Here is a 15,901-nt window from a genome sequence, read left to right on the forward strand (position 1 = left end):
AAAACAAACCAATCTCTCACACAGCCCCAAATATCATTTAAAAAGTCAAAAGGGTAATAGCAAACAGAAAAAGAGAGAAAGGCCTTAATTTACATGCATCACAAATCAATAATAAATAGATAAACAACATAATAAAAACAACAATGATCAAGAATGGGAGGTTCATAGAAAAATAATACATGTTTAATAAGTTTTATATGATGCCAAAATTATTTCCAATTAAATAAATGCAAATTAAAATACAATTGTCCACCTATCAGATTGCAATTTTTTTTTTTTTTGAGACAGAGTCTCGCTCTGTTGCCCAGGCTGGAGTGCAGTGGTGCGATCTCAGCTCATTGCAACCTCCGCCTCCCGGGTTCTAGCAATTCTCCTGCCTCAGCCTCCTGAGTAGCTGGGACTACAGGCCCGTGCCACCACACCTGGCTAATTTTTTGTATTTTTAGTAGAGACGGGGTTTCACGGTGTTAGCCAGGATGGTCTCGATCTCCTGACCTCATGATTCACCCGCCTTAGCCTCCCAAGGTGCTGGGATTACAGGCCTGAGCCACCACGCCCGGCCCAGATTGCAAAATTTTGAAGTTTGATGATGACGTGAGAGGATCGCTTGAGCCCAGGAGTTCAGCCTTAGCAACATAGGGAGACTTTGTTTATATAAAAAATTTAAAAATTAGCCCAGTGTAGTGGTGTGCGCCTGTAGTCACAGCTACTCAGGAGGCTGAGGCTGGAGGATCACTTCAGCCCAGGTGGTTGAGGCTGTTGTGAGCCATGATCATACTAACGCATTCCAGCCTGGGTGACAGAGTGAGACCCTGTCTCAAAAAATAATAATAACAAAAATATAAGTTTGATAATACCCAGAGTTGGTGAGGCTGTGAGGAAAAAAATTCTGTCAGTAGAAGAATAAAGTGGTACAATCTGGTATTTGGTACCATATTTACATCACCAGTGGCAATTTAATTTAAGCAAAACATAATCTGTTCAATTAAATTACTGTTAATTTGAATTTTATTTTTTTCTATTTTAAATTCATTTTGTAAATTTATTTTTTGCTTTGGAATTGCATACAAGATACTAAATAAGGAGCTTATTTCTAACTTTGTGAATATTTAAGCAAGTTTTAAGGAAAGGGTACTTGCTACTGGGGAGCCACAAAATGCTAAGTAGAGGCTTACTCCAAAGTTAGGATGATGTTCCCCGCAAACAGTAATTATGGCACTTCTGACAGTCTTATTTGGATGCAGTGAGTCAATATTATTGATGGAATATTGAAGAAAAATAAGAAAATGGTTAGTTTGTTCCTTAAGGGGAAGATTATTCAAAACAAAGTACAGAAAGAGCATACAGAGCTAGGGAATAGGGGGAAAGGAAGGCTGGGAAGGCTGCATTTATTTACAAAGGTCTGAGTGGGGAAATAGGTTGAAAATTGGAGTAATTCTACCTATCACTTATCAATTTATCTTTCAAAGGTTTTGAATTTTATTGATAAAGATTGATTTAAGTACTTATACTGGCTCAGAAAAATTCTAAATATTCTTCTTGTAATAACGCTCATGGAAAGGATGTATGCAAATCTGTGACCAATTAATATTTGCAAAAATTCATGTCACATATATACCTGTCTATGAGTAGAGTATCACTTGTTATAATTAAAATATCCAGGCAATCTTCCAGTTCTTTGTTACGGTCAGTTGTCTGTACTAGACTCATCAACAAACAGAGCTTGAGCAAATTGTAAGTCCCAGGAGGGGTAATTTGTGATGCAAAGATATTGGCAAGTATTGCTGTAAACTTCCAGCATGAGCTGGAAGTTAAGGAGAGGAGACACCTGAAGTTGTCACTAATTCCTGAAGGAACTGAAAGTAAATATTCACATATATATTAGAAAGGGTTTTAAAACAAGACAACATTATAGATATTTGACTCCCTTTATCTAAAATGTTATCAAATTATAGTTCTAATAACACCATATTCTTTTTTCTTTTTTTTTTTTAGAGACTGGATCTTGTTATGTTTCCCAGGCTGGTCTTGAACTCCTGGCCTCAATTGATTCCCCTGCCTTGGCCTCCCAAAGTGCTATGATTACAGGCCTGAGCCACCGTGCTTGGCCTTTAAATTCTTAGAATGATATTAAATTATGATTCGAGGTCATGCTAGTTTACCATTTCTACCTCAGGGAACGTAGTAGAAGGAAGAAGTCACTCTTTGTATCCACATAGATTGGCTGTGGGTTGTAGGCAAATCCCTCATTCTTCTCCTTTTAAGATCTATGTGAGCAAACCAGATCATGGAGCACCTGCATTGCTGTGTTTGCTCCTATATTTCTATGTATCACCTTCAAAGAGGAATAATAAGCAGAATGGGAAATATTTGAATGTTGCTGTTAAATAGAAAGATTTATATTCCACTACTTTGAAAGTGCTGTACTGTAGTATACTATAAAATTCTAGATCTTCTCAATCCTCTCACTCTCCACCTCCTGAAAGGAATGCGCGATTTATCCAATTGGTAATTTGGGTGGAACAGCTGTGCATGTATAACCTAGTCCCATTCTCCTTCTTTCTGGGCTGCCATCAAAAAGCAGTGATTTCCTCTAACTCATCCATGCCCATGGACTGAGAGAGGCCTACTTTAGTCCAGCTCTTGCCACATTTGGGTAGTTAAATACATCTCATTCTGGAGTTCAGCATAAGAAAGCACACTCTCCACCTACAGAAAAGTCATGTTCTGCTACCAAATCAATAAATTTTTAAACACTTAGCAGAAAATATCTAAAAGATCACTAAACCCTCTATAATTCATCACTGCTTTCTTTCTTTAACATTTTTGTTCTTTTAAGAAGTTTTTCTCTTCAAGTAAGTAAAAGTATTTCGAATCTACTTGCATTTGAATTCAACTTGGGTCTCTATTACTACTGATGATTATCCACAGTATGGAGGCTAAAGAAACTTCATCTTGGGACGGGCGTGGTGGCTCATGCCTGTAATTCCAGCACTTTGGAAGGCCGAGGTGGGCTGATCATGAGGTCAGGAGTTTGAGACCAGCCTGGTCAACATGGTGAAACCCCATCTCTATTAAAAATACAAAAATTAGCTGGGCGTGGTGGTGAGCACCTGTAATCCCAGCCACTTGGGAGGCTGAGGCAGGAGAATCCCTTGAACCTGGGAGGTGGAGGTTGCAGTGAGCCGAGATTGTGTCACTGCACCCCAGCCTAGGTGACAGACCAAGACTGTGTCTCAAAAAAACAAAAAAAGAAAAAAAAAGAAAAGAAACTTCATCTTGGAAGCTAATCTGCTATGTTGACTTCTGCTAATCTGCGAAAGCTCGGAGATTTCCAGTTATCTATTGTTCCTCATGCAAGAGCACATACTTACCACAAATCCTGCCCTTAGATCAATCAACCTTGATAAATTAATACTTACTGTAAATCCTGTCCTTAGATCAATTCCTATCCAATCCCTCTGAAGCATGTGTACTCCTTCCCTATCTAATTCCTGGGTCTGGGGGTAATAGCATGGAGATCTACCTGTCTTGCGGCTGCCCAAGATCATGCTTCTGTCCTTAAGTTCACCAGTAAAACAACCCTATAATGACAAGCTGGACTTGTCTGCCTCCTTTGGTTTCTCAGGTTCTTCTGCATTTGGGGATCACTTTGAATATATATAGCCCATTCAGGGAACATACGGATTACAAAAAAATCCAACTCTATTCAAGATTGAATCAGCCTTTTCTATATTTAGATACTTGTGAGCCAAGTTAAAAGAACAGGTCTGCTGTTCACTTTTGTTTACATAATGCTAACGCATGTTGGAGTTGTTAAAGGAAATTATCAGTAATAAATGTGATATTTTGGTCCTCATCTGCCTTTATCTTATCTCTTGATTTTGTTCAGAATTCAGTTGAGGAAAAGGATGCTTTTTTTTTTTTTTTGGGACAGAGTCTCACTCTATCACCCAGGCTGGAATACAGTGGTGCAATATTGCCTCACTGCAACCTCTGCCTCCCAGTTTCAACTGATTCTCCTGCGTCAGCCTCCCAAGTAGCTGGGATTACAGGCACCTGCCACCGTGCCCAGCTACTTTTGTATTTTTAGTAGAGACGGGGTTTCACCATCTTGGCCAGGTTGGTCTTGAACTCCTGACCTCGTGATCTGCCTGCCTCAGCCTCCCACAGTGCTGGGATTACAGGCGTGAGCCACAGCACCCAGCCAAGGTGCTCTCCTTTATTGAGCTCTCCTTCTCAGACCACAACAGTTAACCCAGAATTGCCTTGGCTAGTGGTATAGAAAAATCCTTTGACTAATCTCTAACCTTGAAACATTTTTCTCATTATTAATTATTTAAAAAATTAAAATAAGGCTTAGCCCAAAGAAAGAAGTCCTACATGCTAGGAAGTTTCCACAACATTATCCTGTTTTATTTCCTTCATGTACTTATTATCTGAAATTGTCTTTTGCTTACTTTATATGTATATTGACTGTCTGCCATATGATTTAAGAGCAGAAACCTTGACTGTCCTGTTTACAACTGTATTCTTAGTGCTTAGAGGAATGCCTAGCACATAGGCAAACAATACTTATCTGCTGAACGAATAGATTTAAATTTAAATATTTGTTAATATATAATACTAAAATTTTCCTTACCTTTTGAATTACAAAAAGTTATGCTATTTGCTTCTATACAGACAGCAGTTTGTGAGGATTTTACACAGGTTGGAATTCCAATAATTTTATATTCATTTCCTATATTCATTTTATTCACTGATTCATCTAAAATTATTAAAGACAGAAGAAAATGCATATTCACTAAATGAACTTTGTACATGAACATATGGTTCAAAGATCTAGAACTAGTAAAACAATTCAGTAGTTGAGTTAGGAGTAGTATTTACTTTTGTTTAGCATAATATCCATATAGAGTGACACTAATAATAAAAACTGATGCAATTTTATTGCTGATAAATTTTTATTCTTATGTGCAATGATGAATTAACTTCAAGAAGCATGTGATATAGCAACTAGACACTCTTCTATAATATGGTCAAAAGAAAATAAAATTATTCCATATAAGATGAAACATTTTTCCATTCAATGAAAAGGAATGTTAATAAAAATGACCTTATAAGTGATAATTTTATTTGAGAGGAAAATAATTTTCCTGTCTACAATACATGTAAGTACTTGTAAAAACATTATTTAACCTATACAATATGTGGTTTTTTGTTTGTTTTTGAGACAAAGTCTCGCTCTGTTGCCCAGGCTGTAGTGCAGTGGCACAGTCAGTTCACTGTAACCTCAAATTCTAGTGTTCAAGCAATCCTCTTGCCTCAGCCTCCTAAAGTGTTGGGATTACAGGTGTAAACCACCATGCCCAGCATGTAAGATATTCTTATCTGTACTTTATATATGAAGAAACTGAGAGGTTACATGGCTTGCACAAGGCTAAATAACTAGTAAGAAGCAGAACTGAAATTCACATTTAGGTTTGCCTACCCTCAAAGTCTACCCTCTTGCATTATACTAGGTTTCTCTCTCATATCTAGAGCTTGGGCAACACTTTGCATGAGTTCAAAATTTATTTAAAAAAACGCACTAAAAATTTTGATCCTCCATTCCACAGTTAGAAGTTGGTTGGTTGTAAAGCTATGAAAGAAAGGTTTACAGGAAGGAGCAAGGGTTAACTTATCTCTGTGAAGATCAGAATGGTCTTCCTTTTTTTCTCTTTTCTCTCTAGCCCCAGAGAGCTGAATAGTAACTCCAATATTTATGTAAGACACACACAGAATAATAGGAGACCCCATTGTCTTAAAATAACTGTGACCCTGGGACTTAGCTCAGTGCTTGGGACACATTAGGTCCTAATATCATTTTAAGTGAGTGTTGTATGACTGACTGAATAATTCATAATATCAACTAAATATGACTGTTTTAAAACACTCAAGAATTAGAAGACTTGTGATTCTTAAGCTATAGAAGTTCCATTTATAATTTATAAGCATAAACAAGTCAATTGCTTTTTTTCTTTTTTGAGACGGAGTCCCGCTCTGTCGCCCAGGCTGGTGTGCAGTGGCACGATATTGGCTCACTGCAGCCTCTGCCTCCCGGGTTCAAGTGATTCTCCTGCCTCAGCCCCCTGAGTAGCTGGGATAACAGGCATCTGTCACCACACCTGGCTAATTTTTGTATTTTTAGTATAGTTGGGGTTTCATCATGTTGGCCAGGCTGGTCTTGAACTCCTGACCTTAGGTGATTTACCCTCCTAGGCCTCTCAAAGTGTTGGGATTACAGGCGTGAGCCATCGTGCCTGGCCAGCTTTTTATTTATTATTATTATTATTATTATTTTGAGACAGGATGTCTCTCTGTTGCCCAGACTGGAGTGCAGTGGCACCATCATGGCTCACTGCAGCCTCCAACTCCTGGGCTTAGGCGATCCTCCCACTCTCCCACCTTAGCTTCCCAGGTAGCTAGGACTACAGACACATGCCACCACATCTAGCTAATTTTTTATTTTTTAATTTTTTGTAGAGATGGGGTCTCACTATACTGCTTAAGCTAGTCTCAAACTCCTGGCCTCAAGTGATCCTCCCACCTCAGCCTCCCAAAGTGTTGGGATTACAGGCATGAGCCAGCCACTGTGCCCAGCCAATTACATATTTATAGCAATTTTTTTTTGAGTTCAAACAGAGTTCACTTACCTCTTAGGAAAATTGTAAGTGATTGAAACCTAAATGGCTGGTTGTTAGAATATCCTTGAAAAGCATGAAGTGCCTTTGTAGCAATTATTTCAACTATTTGTTTATCTTAAAGCAAAAAGCAAAAAAGAATTAGATATTAGAATATATATATTCAATTTAATTTCCATATTGAAATATCAGACACTATTTTAAAAATTATAATTACAAAATATAAATGCATATTACCACCAAGTACTCTAAATTTTCTGTCTTCTTGAAGTGAAGATGAACACAGATTACACAAAAAGTCATTTCTTATCGTTGCAGATTCTGTAGCACCAGGCACATGCACTCTTATATACTGAAATCCTGAAAGAAAACAGTGGTAAGATACATTTGCTTTCAGATTTAGTTATCTATTTTGTTTCTTTTGTTGTTGTTATTTTTTATTTTTTAATTTTATATTTTCTTTTTTCTTTTATTACTGACACTAACAGATTGTAGCTATTTCAGTCCTTTAAAATTAGTCTAATTCAAAACGGAATTAATTCAGTTTTGCACTTGGGTTCAGGGTAGTTCAATTAACAGTTAACAGCTGTTTTTTGCAAGGCACTGTGCTAAGGCACTGGCAATATGGATGCTTAAGCACACAATTTCTATATGTGGCAGTGAGAAACAGATAATTTCCACCTGTGGTATTCATTTGCAGAGTGTTCAGAGAGAAGAGAGGAGGATCAATCAACCCAATTAGAGGTGGTGGGGATAATTTTGAAGTCCTGGAGAAGGACTAAACTGAAGTTAAGCCAAAAGGTTGAGAGAGGACATTAAATGTTTCACTCACAACGTCACGAAATAATGTGTGAGAAGAGCAAGTACTTCAGCAATATAGGTGCACTTGTTAAGATGCGGGTGGGGGAGAAAAGGAGAAAAAATGCATTGAAAGATTATGCAAAGTAAATATATAAACATTAGGAGATATAAAATTTTTATTCAATTTTTTTCTATTTTGTGTTTTATAACTAACTGTAAATATGATTTAGGATTAAACAATAAATTGTTCAATTTTTTTTTTTTTTAGACAGGGTCACTCTTTGTCATCCAGGCTGGAGGATACTGGCATGAACACAGCTCACTGCAGCCCCGACCTCCCTGGCCCAAGCAATCCTCCCAACTCAGTGTCTTGAATAGCTGGAACCACAGGCATGTGCCACCATGCTGGGCTAATTTTTGTATTTTTTGTAGAGACGAGGTTTCTCCATGTTGCCCAGGCTGGTCTCAAACTCCTGAGCTCAGGTGATCCTACCTCCTCAGCTTCCCAAAGTGCAGGGATTACAGGTGTGAGCCACCATGCCTAGCCAATTGCGTAATGCTTTGATTTTCCTTTTTAATATTTACCTTTTGAAAGAGGGCATGCTTCGTCTGAACAAAGAAATCTTGCCCCTTGTGTATACTTGGTTACAGTTGTCATTGCAGTCACAATTCCTTGCATCATATAAAATCTCTGAGATGTATAATCAAGTGGAAACTCACAAAGATCAAGACCATAACTTGGCAGGGGAGGTAAATGTGTTAATTTCAGCACTATATTAATCTAATAAGAACATAAAAATGGCATTAATGAAAATTGCAAATCCAATTTGACTTGTATTACAATATAGTAAGTATATTACAGAGGAAGTCAAGTAATGATATGTTAATGTTCTTAGGAATCAAAATTTTAAGCATTAGAGAAACGACATTCAAGTATAAAATTAAAGAAGTAAAAATTCTGTAATCTAATATTTTAATTGAAAATAGCATTATGAACTTTAAATTTTTCCTTAAATATACACAATTTCTGACCACATCCACTGAAAAGACTTAAAAAACAATGTCAACCAGGGCCAGGCACGGTGGCTCACGCTTGTAATCCCAGCACTTTGGGAGGCTGAGGCAGGTGGATCACCTGAGGTCGGGAGTTCGAGATCAGCCTGACCAACATGGAGAAACCCTGTCTCTACTAAAAATACAAAATTAGCCAGGCGTGGTGGCACATGCTTGTAATCCCAGCTACTTGGGAGGCTGAGGCAGGAGAATTGCTTGAACCCAGGAGGTGGAGGTTGTGGTGAGTCAAGATCACGCCATTGCACTCCAGCTTGGGCAACAAGAGCAAAACTCCTTCTCAAAAAAAGAAACAAGAAAAATGTCCATAATTTTTACAGGTTGATACTAAAGCATGTAGGGATAAACTAATAGAATATCTGGGATTTACTTTAAAATATTTCAGAAAAAAATTGATGATGCACGTATGAAAAAATGTAACATTGAATCTGAGTTGAGTGGTAGATATATGAAGGTTCACTGTATTATTCCCTTTACTTCTGGGTATGTCTGAAAAGTTTTATTATAAAAGTGTTTAATGTTGGCCAGGCACAATGGCTCACGCCTGTAATCCCAGCACTTCAGAAGGCCAATGTGGGCAGATCATGAGGTCAGGAGTTTGAGATCAGCCTGGCCAACATGGTGAAATCCTGTCTCTACTAAAAATACAAAAATTAGCTGAGTGTGGTGGCGGGCACCTGTAATCCCAGCTACTCAGGAAGCTGAGGCAGGAGGATTGTTTGAACCCAGGAGGCAGAGGTTGCAGTGAGCCGAGATCGCACCACTGCACTCCAGCCTGGCGACAGAGCGAGACTCCATCTCAAAAAAAAAAAAAAGTGTTTAATGTTATAAGGGATAATACGAGAAATAAAGATGCATATGTAAGATATTCTACTGAACTTTGAAAAAAAGTAGTATCCTTTTAAATAAAAAGTCTATGAATATAAAAATTTTTTTTACAAGTCATCATGTAAATCTGTACCTGAGTTTGCTTAGTTAAATGTAACTAAAACTTACTTGCGTTTCAGTCTGCAATTGTCCAATTAACGAGAGAGTCTTAACAGCAGTAAAACAGACCTGTGATTTCAAACAAAAAAAGTTACCAAAAATTCCGTGTGGCATAAAATTATTTCTTTTTTTGACTTACTGATTGAAAAACTTCAGCAGCTTTTAAAGGTTGGTGTAAAATGTGATTTCCAAGCTCAGCATCTAATTCAACAACATCAGAGGGATTTATTAAAATTTTGAATCGATAGACAGCATAGCTTTGTTTTGAATCTGTGAAAACATACAAATATAAAAGTCAGGATAGCTATGTGTAGGAGTTTATTTGAAAGTTTTAAAAATAACTCACCTTTGCTGAACGTACCATTGTAGTACTTGCAATCATCTATAAACTTTTGGAGGCCTCCACTTCTGTCAAGATAGATGAGGGCCGCCTCTTTCATTTTTAGATTTGACATTTTCTCCTGGTTAATGACTCTTCTCTATTTCTAATTGATTAAACCAAAATTGTTGATAAAAGCTACAGATGGCGAAACTCATAGAAAGGATGTGAAAACCTAGAAATAAAATTAATTTTTGAAAATCCCTAATAAGACTTTACAAATTATTAGGCAAAATTTCCAACTTAAAAACATTCCTACCCAATGAAAACAAAACTTTTGTTTTCTTTTGCCAAATAACTTCTTTTTTGTTTTTTTGAGATGGAGTCTCGCTCTGTCGCTCAGGCTGGAGTGCAGTGGCGCAATCTCAGCTCACTGCAACCTCCGCCTCCTGGGTTCAAGTGATTCTCCTGCCTCAGCCTCCCAAGTAGCTGGGACTACAGGTGTGTGCCACCATGCCCGGCTAATTTTTTGTATTTTTAGTAGAGATGGGGTTTCCTTGTGTTAGCCAGGATGGTCTTCATCTCCTGACCTCATGATCCGCCGGCTTCAGCCTCCCAAAGTACTGGGATTACAGGTGTGAGCCATTGCGCCCAGCCCAAATAACATTTTTATCAAGACTGTTATGAGATCATCCACAGATTGAAAACTTAAAAACAGGAAACTCAAATGTCTCTTAACAGAGGTACTCCCAAAAAATATTTGTTGAGATAAACAATATCTGATGATGAGGGTCCTTTGCAGGTGTTGTTTAAAAAATGAAACTGGTAAAAGTTGTTTCATAAATTCAATCTAAGTAACAAAATATAGTAGAATTAGTATTAACCTGGGAAACCTGAGAACTTGATTCTAGACCCAGCATTTCCTGGTTGCTATGGGGAAATCATCTAACCTCTCTTGGCTCAGTATCTTTATCTGTAGGAAAGGAAAGTGTTGTATCAGATGACTAAAGCCCCTTCCAATTTTAAATATTGTATCAGTGACCAACATAAAACATTAAACCACAGTAATGAGTAAAGAATGGAACATGTGAAATTCATTGAAAGACAGCAAATACTAATTGGAAACAATATATGTCAGTAGTTGTAACAGCTGCTAGAAATAAAATGATTAATAGGTGCTAAAAATAAAAATAAGATTGGATCCTTCTAGCAAGAAGTTGCTAGGCAGAGATAGAGAAGTCAGAAATAATGACTAACGTATTATTCATTCATTACCAGGTTTTTTGTTTTTTTTTTTGATGGAGTCTCACTCTGTCGTCCAGGCTGGAGTGCAGTGGCACTATCTTGGCTCACTCCAATCTCCACTCCCTGGGTTCAAACGATTCTCCTGTTTCAGTCTCCCAAGTAGCTGGGATTACAGGCATGTGTCATCCAGCCCAGCTAATTTTTGTATTTTTAGTAGAGACGGGGTTTCACCATGTTGGCCAGGTTGGTCTTGAACTCCTGACCTCAAGTGATTCTGCCCACCTTGGCCTCCCAAAGTGCTGGGATTATAGGCGTGAGCCACCGCACCCGGCCTCATTACCAAATATTTATTTGGCACCTACTATAGGTTGGATACTAGATTGTCCTAGGCACTAAAGATACTAAGATGAGTAAAATGTGGTCCCTATCCTTCAGAAAGAGTGCAGTGAGAGAAGACATATATGTAAACAGTTACATGGCAACTTAAGTGCTGTAATAGAAATATGAATATACCAGGTAGCATGAAAGGAACAACATATATGACATATTTCACAAAACTTGGGGTCATCTTTGTATATGGATCATAACATTTTCTATTATTTTAAGACATTTTCATTGAAGATGGTGGGGTCATAGAGAAGAAGCTATGAATTCTACTTTAAGGTGACATTTGATAGACGACTATTTCACTAACTGGAGGAGAGGTGAAGAGAAAGAGAAAGTGTTCCAGAGATGGAGGTCACCTTCCACCCCCATTATCAGTTTTACACTACTGGATCCACACATCCACTACGTGGAGTTCAGGCTACTTTCCAAAGAAAACGAATTAAGACTGTCCTTTTTGCTACAACATAGAAGTGAAACTTTAGCGTTTATTTCTCTGTGGCCATAAGTACAATGATCTCAAAATGTGTGTTGTGTTCAGAACATCACATCTTTGCTGCACTAGAACATTAGGTTTCTAGGGTGGAATGAAGGGCGACTATTGGTAATTAAATGTTTGGGTGAGGCCAGATTATGTAGGCTTTTGAAGATTATATAGGCAAAAGGAAGCCATCAAAGTTTTTTTAAGGGGGTTAGTATTACAGTCAGATTTTTTTTTTTTTTTGAGACAGGGTCCCACTATGTTGCCCAGGTTGGAGCGCAGTGGCGTGATCTCGGCTTGCTGCAGCCTCTACCTCCCGGGCTGAAGCTATCCTCCCTTCTCAGCCTGGGACTACAGGCACGCGCCGCCACATCCAGATAATTTTTAATTTTTTTGTAGAGACGGGGTCTTACTATGTTGCCCAGGCTGGTCTCTAACTCTTGGGTAGCTGTCTTGTCCTCCCAAAGTGCTGGGATTACAGGTATGAGCCACTACGCCTAGCCCATAGTCAGATTTTTATTTTGGAAACCTGTGCCTGCTGCCAATGTGGAAAGTAGGTTGGAATAGCGGGAGAGCTGATAATCAGTTTCTACCTATTGGGATATTCCTACAAGTTGGATGGCCTGATCCAGGGCATTAGGAACGAAATGGAATGGAGGAGATCGATTCTAGAATTTTAAAGATTGCACACTGGACCTGGTGATCAGTCTACAATATGCAGAAGGGTAATTGAAAGCTAAGTGGGGTTTTAATATGGGTATGGGTGGATGCTGCTGCTCTAATGGAAATACAGAGTCCAAGGAGAAGTGCTAAGGACAGGAGGAAAAGTTCCCTTGAGATATCCTGACTTTGAGGACTCTTGGGATTCCCTGATAGATGTAAGCAGGAGGGGGCCATAAATCAGGGCCTGGAGTTCGGTGGCATCAAGAGTTAGAGCTAAGTCTGGGTGTTACTGCGTAAAGCGGAGGCCCTGGGGAGTGGACGCGTCTTCACGGAAGCAGATTAAGTCGGGAAAAGACATAGAAGCCTGTGGAAAAGCGTTAAGTGAGGGAACAGGGATAAAATTCTAACTCCCTGTCTTCCCTTAGTCTAACGAACGCCGAGTGTTGCTGCACGTGGAACAGGCGCGGATTCTGTCTTCTCTCCGTGCCCTGTCAGCACCGGGGATGAACTGGTGAGGGCAAGACGGCAGGAAAACACTTCACAACCAAAGTGGATGAAAGCGAGTCCAGACTCATGAGGACCCCTCCCACTGACAGCAGTGACCTCGAGTTAGTGGGACCCCAGCGCTGTAGTGCTTTGCACCCACCTTGACTCCTACCGAGCTCGGCGGTTGCTCGTCGCCTGCAGCGTAGGCGGAGCGGAGCCCTAACGCGCATGCGCGCAAATCCCGGCCGTTGGCGACGTGCCCGGGGCTTGCCGGGACCGCCCGCGCCCTCCGGTCAGCGGGGGAACTAGCCGGGCTTGTTCCCCTACGTTTTAATTTCTTCACTCTTGCTCCCTCCCAGCGAAGCAAAGAAAAGATAGGTCTACCGAATGTTCATAGTATTATTCATAGTAGCCCCAAAGTGGAAACAACATGAATGCCCATCACCCATCAATGGATAACTGGTGTAGCCATACAATGAAATGGTTTTGGCCATAAAACGTGATGAGGCACTAATACATGCTACAACATGGATGAACCTGGCAAGCACTATGTAAGAAGCCAGACACAAAAGGCCATATGTTGTGTAATTTTGTTTATATGAAATGTCCAGAATAGGCGAATCCATAAAGAAAGAAAGCAGATTTGTGGTTGCCCAGAGGTTGGTTGAGAATGCAGAATAATTGCTAATGCGTATGGGATTTCTTGTTCTTTTTAAATTGTGGTAAAATATACATAAAATGTACAATTTTAACCATCCTAAAGTGTACAGTTACACTACCTATGTTCACACTGTGCACTCATCACCACTATTTGTAGAACTGTTTTCATTTTCCCAAACTGAAACTCCATACACATTAAATAACTCCCCATTCTTCTCTTCCTCATCCCCTGGCAACCATCAGTCTTTGCTTCCTTGAATTCGACTACTCCAGGTACCTCATATAAATAGAATCATACAGTATTTGTCCATTTGTGATGGGCTTATTTCACTTTGCCAAACATCTTCCAGTTTCATCCATGTTGTAACATGTTAGAGTTTCCTTCCTTTTTAAGGCTGAATAATATTCCACTGTGTGTGTACCATATTTTTTGTTGTTCATGAATTCACACAGGTTTTCTTTTAGAAGTGATTTAGAAATGATCTAAAATTGATTGTGGTGATAGTTGCACAACTCTGAATCTACTGAAAGCCAGTTGATTGTACATTTTAAATAGTTGAATTGTACAGTACTTGAATTAAATCTTATTGAGGTTGGCCAGGTGCGGTGGTTCACGCCTATAATCCCAGCACTTTGGGAGGCCAAGGCGGGTGGGTCACTTGAAGTCGAGAGTTGGACACCAGCCTGGACAACATGGTGAAACCCCATCTCTACTAAAAATACAAAAATTAGCCAGGTGTGGTGGCGCGCACCTGTAATTCCAGCTACTCTGGATTAATACTATTAGCAGGCAGGATAATCACTTGAACCCGGGAGGCAGAAGTTGCAGTGAGCAGATATCGCACCATTGCACTCCAACCTGGGCAATAGAGCGAGACCCTGTCTCAAAAAAAAAAAAAACAAACCAGAAACTGTTACCAAAAAACCCCAAACCCTTAAATTGTGCCTGCTTCTCCACCATTAGTATTCCCATTTTTTTTTTTTTTTTTTTTTGAGACAAGGTCTACCTCTGTCCCAGGACTGGGGTGCAGTGGCCCAATCAGGGCTCACTGCAGTCTCAATCTCCTGGCTCAAGTGATCCTCTCACCTCAGCCTCCCAAGTAGCTAAGACTACAACTGTGCCTGGCAAACTTTTAAATTGTTTTTTGTAGAGACAGGGGTCTCATTTTGTTTCCCATGCTGGTCTCATACTCCTTGGCTCAAGCAATCATCCACTTCAGCCTCCCGAAGTGCTGGGATTACAGGCATGAGCCACCGTGCCCAGCCTCAACCTTTAGTGTTCTTGATACAGTTATCAACTCTGCTCCATTGCATTGGGTTGGATCATTTTCCATGAAAAAGTAATTGAGGTCATCCCTTTTCATATATAATAGGGGTGGCAAAACACCTCAGAGTTTGTTTCTCTGGGAGAATATAATCTATTTTAGTTGTGAGATAAAATACTTTTTCAGAGTAGAAATCAATTTACAACAACAAGGAGGATGTTCAAATTGTCTTGTACTACAATTCTGTGGTAATAACTACAATTCTAAATGGGAATAGGCTATGGTCTGGTGATGGCCATTGTATCTTAAAGTAGAATAAATTCTTCTAGAAGGTATCCATATATTTTAAAGTTTTTTTTTGAGACGGAGTCACACTGTGTTGCCCAGGTTGGAGTGCTGTGGCATGATCTCTGCCTCCTGGGTTCAAGCAATTCTCATGCCTCAGCCTCCCAAGTAGCTGGGATTACAGGCACATGCCACCACGCCTGGTTAATTTTTGAATTTCTAGTAGAGTTGGGGTTTCACCATGTTGGCCAGGCTGGTGTCGAACTCCTGACCTCAGGTGAACCACCTGCCTTGGCCTCCCAAAGTGATGGGATTACAGGCATGAGCCACCGCATCTGGCTATTTTAAAGTTTTGATTAACCAGTTCATAGCATAATATCGTTCATTTCTACACCAAAGTAATAGTTTTATATCAACCAAGTCCAGCAAAATCTGCTAATAGATTTTTATGTATTTAATACATCCTATAAAATATCTGCACAGTCAGGCGTGGTGGCATGCACCTGTAGTCCCAGCTACTAGGGAGGCTGAAGTGGGAGGTTGCAGTGCATTATGGTTGCACCACTGGACT

The 15,901-nt window shown here is 39.5% G+C and overlaps 1 protein-coding gene across 2 annotated transcripts in view; it reads right to left on the bottom strand.

The window, feature by feature from the left end:
- Positions 1-13,387, bottom strand: part of MCMDC2 (minichromosome maintenance domain containing 2) — a 49,804-nt gene extending 36,417 nt beyond the window's left edge. Inside the window, exons 1-9 of one of the 2 annotated variants that reach the window (XM_055286186.2) lie at positions 13,281-13,387; positions 9,904-10,096; positions 9,682-9,812; positions 9,552-9,611; positions 8,070-8,265; positions 6,924-7,043; positions 6,696-6,800; positions 4,643-4,768; positions 1,619-1,856 (exon numbers count right to left, since the gene is read on the bottom strand). In XM_055286186.2, the coding sequence (XP_055142161.1) occupies positions 1,619-1,856; positions 4,643-4,768; positions 6,696-6,800; positions 6,924-7,043; positions 8,070-8,265; positions 9,552-9,611; positions 9,682-9,812; positions 9,904-9,997 (1,070 nt within the window). In that variant the 5' untranslated portion in view covers positions 9,998-10,096; positions 13,281-13,387. Of the gene's footprint in view, positions 1-1,618; positions 1,857-4,642; positions 4,769-6,695; positions 6,801-6,920; positions 7,044-8,069; positions 8,266-9,551; positions 9,612-9,681; positions 9,813-9,903; positions 10,097-13,280 lie in introns of both variants that reach the window. The other variant, XM_055286184.2, reaches the window with a different exon arrangement.
- Positions 13,388-15,901: the final 2,514 nt, after the last annotated feature.

Source organism: Symphalangus syndactylus, chromosome 7 (genome assembly GCF_028878055.3).
Source record: "Symphalangus syndactylus isolate Jambi chromosome 7, NHGRI_mSymSyn1-v2.1_pri, whole genome shotgun sequence".
Lineage (NCBI taxonomy): Eukaryota > Metazoa > Chordata > Mammalia > Primates > Hylobatidae > Symphalangus > Symphalangus syndactylus.